This window comes from Epinephelus moara, chromosome 1 (genome assembly GCF_006386435.1).
Source record: "Epinephelus moara isolate mb chromosome 1, YSFRI_EMoa_1.0, whole genome shotgun sequence".
Taxonomy (NCBI): domain Eukaryota; kingdom Metazoa; phylum Chordata; class Actinopteri; order Perciformes; family Serranidae; genus Epinephelus; species Epinephelus moara.
The window spans coordinates 45,549,299-45,565,232 of record NC_065506.1 but is presented as its reverse complement, the minus strand read 5'-3'; the positions used below and the strand labels follow the sequence as shown (position 1 = coordinate 45,565,232).

At 41.5% G+C, this 15,934-nt stretch overlaps 2 protein-coding genes across 2 annotated transcripts in view; one reads left to right on the top strand and one right to left on the bottom strand.

The window, feature by feature from the left end:
• The window catches only part of txlng (taxilin gamma), a 765,700-nt gene that overhangs the window by 352,263 nt on the left and 397,503 nt on the right, over positions 1–15,934 (bottom strand). The gene's annotated exons all lie outside the window — the stretch shown is intronic.
• Positions 4,146–5,843, top strand: plekhf1 (pleckstrin homology domain containing, family F (with FYVE domain) member 1). Its single transcript, XM_050053002.1, has 2 exons — positions 4,146–4,552; positions 4,863–5,843. Exons 1-2 carry the CDS (start codon positions 4,297–4,299, stop codon positions 5,462–5,464), a joined length of 858 nt encoding a protein of 285 aa, XP_049908959.1. The 5' UTR covers positions 4,146–4,296; the 3' UTR covers positions 5,465–5,843.

The window sequence follows — 15,934 nt, the reverse complement described above, 5'->3', positions numbered from 1 at the left end:
AGAGGCAGCGAGTCGCTCTGGACGCCCCTGATCAGCACGAAATAGCCCCGATGTAACTTTTAGCAAAGGAGAAGCAGTCGCCGTCTCTCAAAACTCAGTGTGCCGCTACCAGAATGCATTGCACAGCTGCTCATGCAGAAAATGAATGGGAAGTGTGAAATTGATGGATCCAGTGGACACATCCAGTAACTCTCCTGGTTTAATTTGCACCTTAAAGGGAGGAACTGGATCTGTGTGAGTAGAGTAGAGGAACTGAAGAGGAAGTTGGTGTGGAGACATGGAAGGGAAAATGTGACACTACTCTTAAACCAGGTGTGAGGTTAAAATGACTCGCACTGTTGCTTTGGAAAAATGTTAAGTATTGTATCGTTCTGTTTAATGGCATCTACTTACCAAAAATTTTTCCATGACAGACATTTTGAAGCATTACATGAAGAAATTAGGAAAAGCAGAGGTGTAAATAATAAAATGAATGATGGTTGAATTCCATTTACGTAGCTGCTTCAGTTTCAGGGTCCTGCTTACAGATCACTTTTCAAAGTCAAGGATGCTTCCTTGGTCAGACGGGTCCTTTCAGGTCGGGTCCTACAGAGGCAAGGCAAGACTCCTTCCTAGCATTCAGTGAACACACATTGGAACAGGCTAGTGAGTGCCAAGGTGTGTGTCGCTGAAAAGAATCCCTGACACTGGAACAGTCCCTCAGGAAGTGATGATGTTGCCTCCTGGAAATTCAGCTGTTAAAGGTCCTTCTTTTATCTGAGAAACACTATTGACATATCTTACAGGGCCACTTCGAAGCAACAGAGTCATCATTAATGCTATAAGTGCAGAGTGTCTTCAGGTCCTTCAGAAAGTCTTAAAATGTCTTTAATTCAATTCTATAAATGTTAGACCTTAAAGGTCATGTAAATAGTCTTGGACTAGAATCTGTGAGGTCATTAACATTTTGTCAAATTTCATTTCTCTATCTTTTGATATCTGTTTCCCAAAATGAGTCAAGCTCATCTGCGTTGAAGGTCACATTTATGATTTAACAAATCTCTAATCCTACCACTGAACCTAATACTTCAGATGAGTGGTTCTCAAATGGTGTGCCGTGATGCCAGTCCAGGTGTGCTGTGCTTTATGATAACCACACATTATTACTGCGATATTCAACTGTACAAAAAGTTAGGAATTCATTTTTAATTTAGTGTATCAGTATGTTTTGTGCACCCATTTCCGAATAAAGAGTGTTATGGTCCGGCTCTAAGACCATCACAAATAAGGAAACACATGGGGAGTTACATAAAAATAAGTAATTTATTTTAACAAAAATTCAAGAATAAACAATATAACCAAGTATTATAATGCAAACTAAACTATACAAAAACTCAAGTAAATGCAATCAACGCAGCATGGTGCCAGGGGGAAAAAGAAGAGGCACCAAGTTCCCAGGAGGGCGGGTTTTAAAGGGCTGGAGACAGTGGCCAGCTGCCTCCAATCACCACAACCAATCAAGCCACCAGCACTCTGAAACAAAAGAACATAACACAACACCAAACCCTAGTGGAGGCCCTGGGGCCGTCACAAGAGGCTCTAGCTAAAAACTACAATTTAATTTAATTTAAAAAACCTTCAACTGGGGACCTATTTTTCACCGTTCACGCATTGGCATGGTTATTAGCCTGATAATACTGGCTTGCCGTTTGGTGTGCCTTGGGCACAAAAAGTGTGAAAACCACTGCTTTAGGTTACTTACACTTACCTGTTAGCAAAAAGTAGATTAACCCAACTCACTCTAATAACCTACTTCTGCACCTACCTAACTTTATACTTACCTGCAATGCTTGAATAAGAAAAAGATTATTTGTCCAAAAATCAGTCTTAAATCTGCTTAAAAAATTGTCTCAAAAGCATAACATTTCAGTATCTATTGTAGACGTCCTGTGGTAACCTGTGTGTTTCCTTTTATATGACGAGTCAAACAGCCTGCTGTGAAAAAAAGGCCTGTTACTTTATTTCAACTGCATAATACAAAATATTCATTGATTCTCTGTCACCACTGGAGCACCACAGGCTGGAGCCTATCCTGGCTGACATTGGGTGAGAGGTGTGGCACACCCTGGACAGGTGGCCAGACACATAGAGCCTGTTTTTACCAGGTATTAACTTGCGTCTCAGGTGAGCTGATCAAAAGTGGACACAGTAAATCCAAGTGTAAACGACCACCGAGACACATTATGATCTGATCACACAAACCACATTCAGAGGTGGTCTGGGCCTCATATGGCCACATTCTTTCAGCTGTGTGAACACTAAAGTGTCCTGGGCCACACTGTGTGCAGTGTAACAATTAAATAAAATGTATTAATTTTAAACAATTCAGGCTTTAAGCGTGTGTATAGCTCTACAAACCTCCCGCTGGTTAAAAACAATATGCATTTAGTCTTTGCAATCGGAAATGATTGCTATGTTTATGTAAATATAGAGCAGGAAAGTCAGATCCAGTCACAAGTGTTCACTATGTGGAGACGCATTCTAGTGCTAAGTGTGAATAGACCGACATACAACTGTCCACAACCAATTACACCCACATTCACATCAACGGACAATTTAGAGTCACCAATTAACCTGCAGTCTGTGGACTGTGGGAGGCAGCCGGAGCACCTGGGGAAAACCCTCTGACAAGGGGAGATCCTGCACACAAGGGTGGACTCCAACCGGGAACCGTCTTCCTGTGAGGCAACAGTGCTAACCACTGCATCACTGTGCCACCCATACAAAACATCACCCTTGGCAAATGTTAATAAAGTAACAGTGGTTGTGGGAAAATAATGATCTGTTTAATCTGTTTAATTATCTGCCAAATTATGCTTACGGTAAGAATGTGTTTTATGAGCATGTGTTGTGTGCCACCTTGCTAATACTTTGGGTGTGATTACTAAAGGCATACACCTGTTTGTGTTTGATTAACACCGCCGGTTTCTGGAAGGAAGAATGACTGAGTAAACTTGGATCGAACAGCAGAAAGTCCACACCACAGATGACAGATGAGTTGGCAGCATGAAGCCGTTTGACATCTTTTTGTTTTTCCCCTCCAGCTGCTGGCAGAGCTGCTCGACCAGTCTGACGAACCATCTGTTTATGAAATGTGAGCTCTCGTCAGGTCAGTGGTATTTTATTTATAGCTTTAGGTCACAGTGGGAAAGTTTATCTCTCTGATGGTTTAGGGGATTGCTGCTGTGTTTTTCCAGGTTCTGTGTTTGTATCAAATAAATGCACTTTGTGGCCACTAAACAGTGAATAACCTCAGTATAGACTTAAATGTTGCTGAGATGTTTGAAAGGTGTAGAAACCATCTTTATTTTGAAATCAGTTGATAATTGAAGTGCATGTTGGCATTGTATGTTTCTGTAAACCATGCTGCATTTGTACATTTTATTAGTATCATATTTATGTTTCTATACGAGCTGACTTGTCATCAGGAGATGGAGGGGATGTGGATGGTGTGTCACCTAAGAGACTTACAAGAAAATGAGGAAGATCCGCACACCAAGGAGCTCCCGTTAACAAGGAAATTTATTTGCGTTACGTGACGTTTCGAGCAGAAGCTCTTTCTCAAACTGCTGTGAATGTGTCACCTAAGAGAGACACAGGTTTATGTGCCTACACCCAACTACAGCACTGTTGAAATGTAAAGTTTCAATGTATCTGCAATATAATAAAGTGCAGATGTAATGGGTTAGGGTTAGGGTTGCAGAAACGGGTTGCAAAATACAAATAAACGTTCATCAGTTGGTACATCCATGAGCTGTAAACAGTGTAAGCCACAGATTCCTCTGTATTTAGAGTAGTTAGAATATTTCCTCCTGACGTCCCACCTAACAGTCAGATAGATTCCCTGATAGATTCAGTCAACAGACATGACAAATATGCAAAATCATCATGCAAGAAGTGAGGAGCATGTGTCCACGAGAGAGGGAATTTCTGTGGTAAACATGTTGCCAATCTGACACTTCCTTCTGCAGAATTTGTTGTGTCACTTTTTCTAAATTCAAATTTTGTCCCGCCCCCTCACTTCTCGCAACTTGTGTTTGTCTACAAGCTGAGCAAGCTGGAAAGCCCCGTTGCGTCACCAGCTCATACGGCTATAAATGCAAGTGCTCGGCTCCTTGGCTCATCAGAAACAAGACGAACACATGAAAACATCTCACACCTGCAGAAAGGCGTGGAAGCATCAGCAGAAATACAAAGACTGCTGCACTGACAACAGGAATCTCACCATTACTACTACTGCTACTTCTCACCACACACATGGATACCATGGTGCACCAGCTGACATTTGATAAGGATAACCAGGAGCGGATCCACGCTGTGGAGTGCTCATTTGGGCCGTCTGGGAAGCCCCTGTCCCAGCCTGGTCGGGTTCTGATCGGAGAGGGCCGCCTGGTGAAGCAGAGCCGCCGGGGGCCACAGCCGAAAGTCTTCTTCCTCTTCAATGATGTGCTGGTGTATGGCAGCATCATCCTCAACGGCCGTTGGCACAAGAAACAGCAGATCATCCCTCTCGGTAAGCAACTCATCTGCTTCTTCAAAACACCACAAAGATTAGGCGTAATTGTTTGATCAGTTTTAGGGTTTTGAAATGCATTGACAGTTAAAAGTGAACCTCAGACTCACAAAGAAAAAGGTCAACAAGAATAAGGACAAAGAGCCAAACATTGATTAGGTTGCATTTTGAAAACAAAGGATGTGGGTAATCTTTCAAAAACAAGCTGTAAAGAAGAAGTTCTTGTTATGGCTCACATGCTTTTTAATCATCCAATAGTGTCCATACCTTTGCTACCTTGTGTTAACGTACCGTCTCTTCATCATTGCAGAGGACATCCAGCTGGAGGACCTGGAGGACAGTGCAAGAATGAGAAACCAATGGTTAATCCGCACCCCACGCAAGTCCTTCTACGTGGCAGCCTCCTCATACGAGGAGAAGCGAGCCTGGATCGAGCACATGGAGGACTGCCGGTCCAGACTGCTAGAGAGAGCAGGCTGCACACCCAGCTCCACCTTCGCCGTCACCTGGATCCCCGACCAGGCCTCTGCTGTCTGCATGCGCTGCGCCTGCAGGTTCACTGTGACCCAGCGCCGCCACCACTGCCGGAAATGTGGCTTTGTGGTCTGCGGCGCCTGCTCCAAGAAGCGAGCGATCATCGGACACATTCACCCAACTAAGTGTTTGAGGGTCTGCACCATGTGTCACTCCAGCCTTTCCACAACAGAGGCCAGGGCCCAAGAGGTGTCTCGGATCAGGGGAAGCAGCACAGAGAAGATCGGCTCAGATGAAGATGAATTTGAGGGATCCTATGAGGAAGAGGAGGTAGAGGAGCAGATGGAGGACCATGACCCCAGCAGGTGGATGGAATCCCAGATGGATTCCTGGTCCCCCTATGTCTACCTCAGGCCAGAGCATGTGAGGCCCCAATGAGCGCATCAAGAGTGCAGAAACCACCTCATGTTGGACTTTGGACATTGTTGAACATGGACATAATGCCGATAAAGCTCGGTGACATACGAGCAAATGAAAGGCATTCTCACTCCGTCATAACCATATCAAAACAGTAATTTATAACATAACACAATCTTGTATAGGTATTTATTTATATTAATAATCTGTGTAACTTGTTTGAACACTTGCTGTGAAGTCTTTACTTTATTTTCTCTGATTATGTGACCAGAGGATTTTGAGTAGAACACTCGAGGCCGGCCTCGGTCTGCCTCACTACTTTTTTATTTCAGTCGTGTATCATATCAGTGTTTGTGTACATGGAAGCATCTGCTTCTTATTTATCTTTGAAGTAAAAAATAAAACACAAAAAAAAAAAGAAGGTTTTGTCTGTGATGATTGGAGTGCTGTGACCTCAGCTAACAGGTTCTATGAAATAGTGACACACACTGTTGTCTCTTAGATTTACATGAACAACTTGGAGGTTCATCATCAAATCAATTATAGTACCACAATGTTTTGACCCCTGTGTACACAGACAGGTGACAAACAAATAAGGAAAAAACATAAATGACTGCTGCAAAATCCCTCAGGTTTTCAACTGAGTTGAGATCTGGTGACTGTAAAAGCTGCAGTATATGATCCACATGATTTTCACACTCTTCAAACATCTCAATGAGCCCTCATATCCTGCAGATATGGGAGTTGTGGCCCTGACTTCTCCATACGTTAAGGCAAGGCACCGAGTCAAAGTGCAAACAAAACACATAAAAGGACATTTAAATACGATTTAAAATGCCATTAAAGAGCTGGAGAATACAAAATAAAAACCAGCTCAAATATATACTAAGAAAGGTATAAAATACAATCATAAAAGTTACAGTGCAGTGTGAGAAATGAATAAATATTTGATATCATAAAAACCAGTGGCAAACAGTATAGTCTTTGTCCTTGATTTAAAATACTTTGAGTTGCAGCAGACCAACAATTTTCTGGGAGATTGTTCCAGATAAGTGGAGCGTAAAAACACAAAGACACAAAGCAGACCTGTCGCTGAAGACCTGAGCGCTCTCAGTGGTTCATACTTGTGTACCCACCTCTGCTGTATATTGTTACTGAGGCTTCCTAGCTGCTAATTGGCTTTTCTAACAGTACCAAGTTAAATCCATATATGTCCAGATGTGTATACTGTACAGCAGTGATACTCAACTTACAGCCTGTGGGCCAAATCTGGCCTGCAACAGGGTGCCAGGTGTCCCCCAGACCATTTTCATTTGCGATTGGCCCCCAGCCTCCTGTCATTTTGCAAAAGTTGAGTATACCTGCTGTAAAATATGTTTGCAGTGGCTGCAATTATATATGCCAGCATTACTGATAATAAGTAGGATTTAGTACAGGGGCATTTAATAATGTGTGTTACAGCTACAGTCCAGTGAATCCATCCTCATTTCTACTGGACTGATAACTGTAAAGTTAATATTTCAAGGCTCATTAATATTATTAGTCACAGTATGTTTAATGTGGTTTATAGGTTGATTAGGCTAATGATTGATTGATTTCTTTATTTTGTGTCATGCACACAAATCTTCCCAATTCTCATGGGTTTACAAGACACTGTTACAATACATGTTATCTTACTGCTCAGCTCCTTCTGAAACAAAATCCTTTCCTTCTATCCCAGGTCCAGCCAGTTCATGGCCATCCAACCAAAATAAATCAACATAAGTGGAGGTTATTTTACTACAAAGTACATCAATTGTGTCTTTGTTTGCAGGAGAGTATGACAAACTTCGTTCTCAAGTTCGCCTTTGTTACACAACAAACCAATTCTTTCGTCCTCTAGAGTGGCATTAAATCTACCAGTCTCTACTCTAATGGTGATGTTCCTGGGCGTAACTGTGCACATAGGGATCTTTGTATGTGTTAATAGTTCTTTTCCCCCAGAAGACTATGAGTTGTCAATGAATGCATAATGGCACTTATAGCAGGACACAGATAGAGACAAGACCAGTCAACTATTGCATGAATATTTACATAAATATTTTATTTTTCTGGGCTTTTAGCCGTGGGTGGATTATGAGACAATGGGGCCCTGGGCACAGATACAAAAGAGGCCCCACCACCTCTCCATACAGACTTTGTGGTGGTTTTGCGTCTCATTGTAGTTGTTTTGTCCATTGTTGTCTCTTTGCAGTTCCTTTGCATCTTTTTGTGTTTTTTTTTTTTTGAGTCTCTTCATGGTCAGTGCGTTTAACATTTTGCAGGTAAAGGCCAGAGGGGGGGGCTGTCATTTTGCACACCTGTGCCCTGTAGGCCTGCTTAGTAATCCATCTCTGCTTCTAGCCATTCTAAATGGCGTAGCTCTATGGATGGCAGTAATGGTTTGTCCGTCGGTCAATCCACCACTTTCGTTCAGACTGAAAGGATCTATTAGACAACTGTCAGATGGTTATCATGAATTTTGCGCAGACTTTCATCGTTCCCAGAGGATGAATTCTACTAACTTTGGTGATCCCCTGACTTTTCATCCAGCGCCACCATGACGTTGATGTGTTGATTCCTTTTTTATCTGGTACCATCATCAGCTCAAAATTTCAGTTTTGCCTTGATGACTTTATCAGTTTGGTTTATGACCAAGTAGCTGCAACCTCAGCTGTGCTTCGTGCTTAGTGACCACCATACCTGCTTAGCACTCTCAGATTTCCTCTGGTCAGACATGAGAAGGCTGCACATACCTGGAGATAACATTCACTCATCTTCAGTAAGGGTGTGTAAGGCATTGTCTTGCGTATTTGACCTTGTGTTGTCGGGGTGTGAAGTGCAGACCTTGGTTATACTGGTGGTCAGTGTGTGTTAGCAGTGAGCATGTCACTAACAGAGAGAGGGATGTGGTGGTTTATAGTAGAATGGTGTGATGTTTTTACTGGAACCAGTTCAACTGGTTATCAACAGGCTGGGACTTCCCCTGAGCTCAAAGTCAAGAAAAGTCCCTGGACTGTGTAAAGCTTGGATACACTTAGACCCTGCTCATGCTTCTGTCTGTCCACACAGCAGACGTCAGCGTTCCACATGGGCGACACTGTGAGAAAAACTATTCTTTTGACACTTTGAAAAAACCTTTTGTTTGACTGGATTTTAACACAGGTTGAGAAAGCAGTGACATTGAGCCATGACTTTGACTTTGGTGTCAGACCTGTTTGACTTGTCTGCCTGCAGGCAGGGTGTCACGGAACAAGGAAATCATGAACTGTTCCTGGAACAAGACACCTTCAAGCAGGAGTTAAGTGACCTGATAGAGGAGTGACAATGTTATAATGCAGACAGTAATTTTCCTAAAACAAGAATGCTCTTTGTTTTCTTGCGGAGACTTTTGAAAACATATATTTTAAGATGCTTTTTCTTTTAGAATATCCGACTGTGAAGCACTAACAACAATAGAAAGCCCCTGGCTCAACCATGGCGTATAAGAATTTAGTTTACATAAGTTAAAACAACATTATGTGGCTGATGAACAAACCTGACAGGTGTGTTTATAGTTTGCTCAGATGCAGTGTACTCTCCCTTGAACTTCCCCACTATATGTAGAGGAAACCATGTTTCTCTGCACCAACAGTATAGAAAAGTTTGTATCTGCCGGTTCCAACTTTACAGTACAGAGTCTGTGTGGACCTTGTCAACATTTACACAGTTCAGATCCTGACTTGCGCTCACAGCCAAGCTCAATTTGGCCTTTAGGAAATTTTAATTCCTAAAATTAAGAATTAAAAATAAAGTCCTATTGTTTTGAGTAATAGGCCAAAGCAGCATGAGTTTATAAAGCTACGCCTGTATATGTCAGTGGTCATTCCAACAGCGACCTATGCCTGCGAAACGTGGATGAGGACTGCCAGCATTAACAACATGTTGGATGTCTTCCACCAACGATGCCTCAGAACTATCTTGAGGATCTCATGGCGAGACCACACCACCAACAATGAGGTGATGAGAGGGCAGGGGTGGCGCTACTGTCTGACATGGTCTCTGACAGGAGAAGAAGAATGACTGGACATGTATTCCGACTGCCAAGAGAGTGACCAGCGAGTGTGGCAATGGACTGGGTGCCCGAGGGTGGCAAGAGGAAGAGAGGGAGTCCAAAGAAGACGTGGAGACAGACGTTTAAGGAAGACCTAAGCGAGATGGGTGTCAGCTGGCATGGTGCAAGAAGGGCTGCCAGGGACCGGAGCAAGTGGAAGGGACTCGTCGCTAAATGTTCCAATAGGAACGGGAGGAACTAAGTTATAACAGATGAGCCACCAAGAGTTTAAAATTTGGGGGGAATATATAACAACCATTTTATTCCTTATTCACAAATGTTTCCAGCACTTTTCTCATGTAGTTCTTACTCAGTGATGCCCCAGAGTGGGGGTTCTTTGGGTACACACGAGTAAATAATATGTTCCTTACAATCACTGTACTCCTTCAAATTAAAGCTATGCATTTGTCTTTTAGGAAAAAGACAACCAGACTAATAAAGCAACAAGGAATCACCTGACACATGTATAGATATATGACACATTTAAAAAAGATTTGTTAATCGCCCCATCTGACCACCCTATGAAGAAATTCTGGGGGCACTACTGGTTCTTACCATGCCTGAATAATGGGCAGGTTGAGGAAAACAAATTTGTATATATGGTCATCTATTTGGTCTAATGAAAGAAAATATTTCATGCATATAAATTCATCCTACCATCTGAGCCACAGCCGCCTGATAGGGCCACCCGATCCTTGTGGCTGAACCCCAAATTGCTCCCCATGGCTGTTCCATTGGTGTGTGAGTGTGTTAAAAACTGAGTAGCAGGTGGCACCTTGTATGATAGCCTCAGCCACCGGTGGATGAATGTGTGTATGAATGGGTGTGTGAATGGGTGAATGTGACATGTAGTGTTCAGATGACTAGAAAGGTGCTATACAAGTGCAGACCCATTATAAATAAGTCATAATCACTGTAGCAGTGGTGGAGTACTTTAGTTAAGAAACAATTTAATGGTACTTGCACTTTATTTGAGTTTTTTATGTTATGCTACTTCACTGTATTTTAAATATTGCACCTTTTACATTATTCATTACAATTATTTTAAGATATTCTTGCTAGTTACAGAGGATGATTGCAAATACAAAATTGTGCACCGTGACCAACTCCAGTATTTAAATGCTGCTATCGTTAATGCATCAATAATAATAATGATCCAATGCTATAATATGTATAACTTTACTGTAACACCATGAAAGTGGGCATTTTTCATAATGAGTACTTTTACTTTTGATACTGAAAATATATTTGTCTGATTTATGTTTTGAATGCAGGCCTTTTCCTTGTATCACAGCATTACTTTTATTCAGTAAAAGTATCCGAATACTTCCTTACCACCAGCAGTTCAAAGCATGAACATAAAGTGTGTATAGGAAACTGCAGACTGAGGAGAAAGCCGGTCACTTATTTTAAACCACTAAGACTTCCGATAAACGAGAAGGAAACCAAGATGGCGTTATCTATGACTGCGAAAAGCATCACTTTCAAAACTTTGTGGTTGACTTTACTGCAGCACGAAGGTTCCTCTTTATACAATCTGGCCTTCAAAGGAAATGAAGCCAGACTTGAACTTTGCTCCAGAAAAAGACAGAAACGCCCCTTATTTCATTAATTTGCTTCTTGCCAGTGGTAAGTTTCACTGAAGTGAGTAAAAAGACTACAGGTGTAGTCACATTAGGTATATTTACAACTGTAAAATGATGCTGTGATTATTAGTACTGCAAATAACGAGGAATCTAACAGAGTAATCTGTGCATTCAAACAAATTAACCGTCTTAAAACCGTATTGTGTATTAGTGAATACTCTCTTGTTCTAGAGGACACTTTGCTGCAGTGGAAGATTCTTGACTGTTTCTGCAGTCAGGTATTTGGGCCACTTTCGGGTAAATTATTTGGTCTCACTGAAAAGAAGAAATCTGTGGTCATGCAGGAAGGAACTGATGCAGCTTGAGGTCTGGTGCAAACAAACACTTTACACACATGACAAATTAAAAAGAAACTGTGGGTGTTAAATCATAGTCGTGACATCAGTATATTTTTAATGTAACTTGGCATCTAGCAATTATGAGTAACTTGGTAATTACAAGAGTAACTTGGTAATTACAAGAGGTCAAAAGACGTCAGCAGAGTTGTTATTCAGATCCAGAAGGTGATTTCCTCGTGGAGGTAGAACTATGCTTTGCAACATGCAAAGACTTAATGTGGCCTATAATGATGGCATGAGACTGTTTCTTAAATTTCCACAGTGGTGCCAGCCAAATGTTTGTAAATGTTGGTGTGTTTACTTGCTCTGCTTTAATATAAAATCTTACATATGGATATATGTGCAGCTCTCTGTCTCAGGAAATGGCATCATCCAGGCCTCGGATGACTGGAGCTCAGCTTGTTTGTGGGAACAGCTTATTGAATTATGAGGTGGACTCACTGAAATCATCTCTTGAAGTTGCTGTGCTGTGTGTGCAGATCATCTATGTGTGGTGTGCATGTTCATAACTGTCATGTGGAGCAGCTGTAGTTAGGTAGGTAGTATACCACACTCAGTGCCAAACAGTATTGTCAGTTTTAGTGCTGCAAAGACTGGCATTCACATCAGTTCTGCCTTGGTGGTTGGTCACAGGTTGGGTAATGTCATGGCCTTGTAGCAATCCTGTGTTCATGGTGCACCAGGTGGTAAAACTACTTGTTTTGACTGTTTGTAAAGTGATGCAACGACATTTAGAAATACACTGATTATTTGAATAGAGGTTAATTATAATAAAGCAAGATGTTTTTACCACCTAATAGTCCATATTTTGGGCATTTCTCATTCTTGTTTGATTCATTATCCGGTTGTACAGCTTTATCTTTTATAATAAGCTTAGAGATGCACTGATCAATGCCTTTATACGCATGATGGATGAAATTATTTCATATCATGTGAGATGCATCCTTCATAGTAATGAACCCACAGTGAATTATCACCAACTCTGCAGTTCCCCTCGGCTTTATGAAGCCTCGTCGTGTCTCTCAGCTCATTATTTTGGTTTTATAGCTCACTACTTCACTGCGTCTCTGCTCTCATCAACAACTTCTTTCAGCAGGCAGCTGTTTTCAGACAGACACTGACTAGCTGGTGAACATAGTGAAGCATTTAGCAGCTGAATAACCAGATATGTTTTTGTGGGATTTTTGTGAACACCAAAAGCAGAATGAATATTAGACTTGTCTTAATCATGTGGACAGAAAGACAACTCCAAATGAAGGCTATGTTGCTTTGTGTCTCCTGCATCTGTCAGTAGACTAACACATGCAAAATAACACCCTTTTTTAATGTAAAAAATCATATGTGGTGGCTGAAAAAAAATCAGTAAATGCTGCTTTCAGCTTTTTTAAGTTAACTTGGTTGTTGGGTTATAGTCATGCTTGCTGCAGGGTGTTTGGATCCCCTTAAGTGTGTGTATGTGTGTTTAGCTATTGTCTTGATCAGCTCTATTCATGACACACAAGCCACTTGGCAGTCACAGAGGCAGAGTCACTGATAAGTCAGAAAACAGCACCCCCTACTGTGCTTGGTCAGCAATTTGGAAAATATTTCTGAACACAGCTGCTTCACAGGGAGCTGGATTTGGGTGAAATTAAAAATGTAATGTGTTGATTACATGTTCCCACCACAGCTGGCTTCTGACATATTAACAGTATGTCCACAGTAATAACCCTGATATTAAACACAATGATATCAACACTTTTATTGTCTGTGCAGGCTGGTAAGGAATTTCTGTGAAGAGGTCACAATGGTGGACAGTTATTCTCAACACAACTCCCCTTTGAAACTAGAATATTTATCATGAATCCATAGCCTATAGATTCTACTATAAAAAGGGCAAGTATGTATTCATTAAAAACGAAAAGAACAGGCTTGTTATTAAGCTAAAAACTAGAGATGCACGATACGATTGGAATGTCATTGGCATTGGCCCATATTGGCATTAAAATGAACTATCAGACTCAGCCAACATGCTTTTTCCTATTTTGCATAATGAACATTTATTACATCCATTGAAGATCTTGTATTTCATGTCTCCATTTGGTGGGCCTTCATGATAAGAACAGGCATGAATAATATGTTGTTAACTCCACTAAACTTGACTAGACTTGATGATCACTAAAATAAGGTTGGGAAAAATATATGGATATATTGATATCGATATTGGTTATCAGTCAAATGAGTTGTTATATATTGGCATATTGGATATTGGCAAAAATTCCAATATCGTGCATTCTACTAATACACTGGAAACACTGGGAGGTGTTGACTCAACCGTATTGTCACTGATGATTAAAAGGCCTTTATGATAATATTGTATATCCAGTACAACTACACTATTATTCAAGACCTCCACCTGTATCAGATTTATCTCCTATATGTATATGATGCAACTGGAGTTGGAATATTAACGAGGCTGGCAATTTGTCCAACATTGTTAGTGCAATTTTTAAAGGAACCATCTCTGCTTCCTGTGAGAGGTGAAGCCTCTCTAAAGCCAAACTGGGCTCATAAATAACCTGCTACTGTTGGGCTAACTCTCAACTCTGTCTCTGTGTGTTTTCTTCACTAGATGGCAGCAGTGTCAAGACAACACCAGGGTCGTGAAATATGGCCGTATCTTCCACTCATCCTGTGACCAGTGGACAGAATGTGAGACATCTTGTAAAACTCTACAAAGGACAATGAAGAAACTGAATCCATGCACAGTATTTGTTCACGCTGGTCTAACAGGCCTTAAAAACCTCAGTGTGTTTGTAGACGTAGGTGATTCATTGGTCAGTGACACATACCCAACCTGAGAACTTCAAACACAACCCTGCCAGTCTGCCAGCACAGCGGGGCGTCTGCAGGGCAAAGACCTGCCAGATCATGTGTTTGCACTAACTTCAGAGATCTAAAATCTCCCACTCACACAGACACATGTAAGTGTGATAAAAAAAAAATGAAACAGCTGCCCAGCTGCCTATGGTTCCATATGGGGAGGCAGCTGAGAAGCAACCAGGGTTTGATTTTAGCACGCCCCAGCCTGCCAAATGCAGCTAGAATTCAGCAGTGGCATAACACAGTCACTCTTACGGGTCACTTTGGCAGGTGGCACATACACGAATCAACCAAAACATTAAAAGCACTCATGGATAAATTGAATAACATTGATCATTTTGTTACAATGCAATGTTCTGCGGGGAATCCTTGGGTCCTGGCATTCATGTGGATGCCTCCTGACACGCTCCATCCACCCAAACACCATTGTAGGCCAAGTAACCCCCCTCCATGTCAATGGCACTCCACAATGACAGGATAATGCAGGAATGACCAGAAGAATACAACAAGGAGCTCAAGGCATCAACCTGGCCTCCAAATTCCCCAGATTCCAATCTGATCAAGCATCCATTGGATGTGCTGGTACCTCACCTCACAACCCACTAGACTAAAAGGATCTACTGCCAAAACCCTGATGCCAGACACCACAGGACACCCCCCAGAAGGCCTCTGTTCATGCCAGGTCAGAGTTACCTTTAGGGGTACGTGCATGTCCCACGAATGCTCAATCAGATTGGGCATTAGAGGTATTTGGAGGCCGGGGACCATATTCACAAAGCTTGCCAGTACAAAGACGAAACTAATGACGAAATTCTAAGAAAATTCTTAGAAATATGATGTTTTCTTTGAATTTTCCCTTAAAGTTAAAACTAAGTCCTGGTAAAGATAAAAGTTATTCACAAAGCATCTTAACCCTTACAGTATGAGAGCTCCTGTGGTGAAAAACTGTAAGGAGTAGTGGGGAGGACTCTTAAAGAGTTTTCTAAGCAGAGGAAAAATTGTGGAAACACAGAGGTAGGAGAAATATTCTCCAGACAATGAATGACAGTGAGTAAATGAATAGCCATAGATTAGATGGCGCAGGGGTAATGTTTGTGGTCTATCTCATTAGGGATACGCATATTTTTCCCATAAAATGCAGTAACAACATAATGCCAAATATTAAATGATCAAACACTAACATATTTGGGGAAAATGCAGCAGAGAAGCAGTGATGACTTGGGTCAGTCTCAACCTTTCATCAGCAGTGATCACACTTGTAAAGACAGCACTCTCACAGTCTTGTATTGTGATGGAGTTCATTTCATTTCCACTGGGTGTCCACACCTTGCAGGCTCACAATAGGGCCTGTCTGCGACAACCAATCACATCTGTTGAAAGAATGAGTCATACTTAGTAACACTGTTACTGTTTGGTTTCATTTTCAAATACTAAAAATAAAGGTTTGTGATGGCTAAATTTGGATTTATGAAGATGATACTTTGCGCGAATGATCATTAACTTGATGTTTCAATGTTTGTCACTGTATATGCGC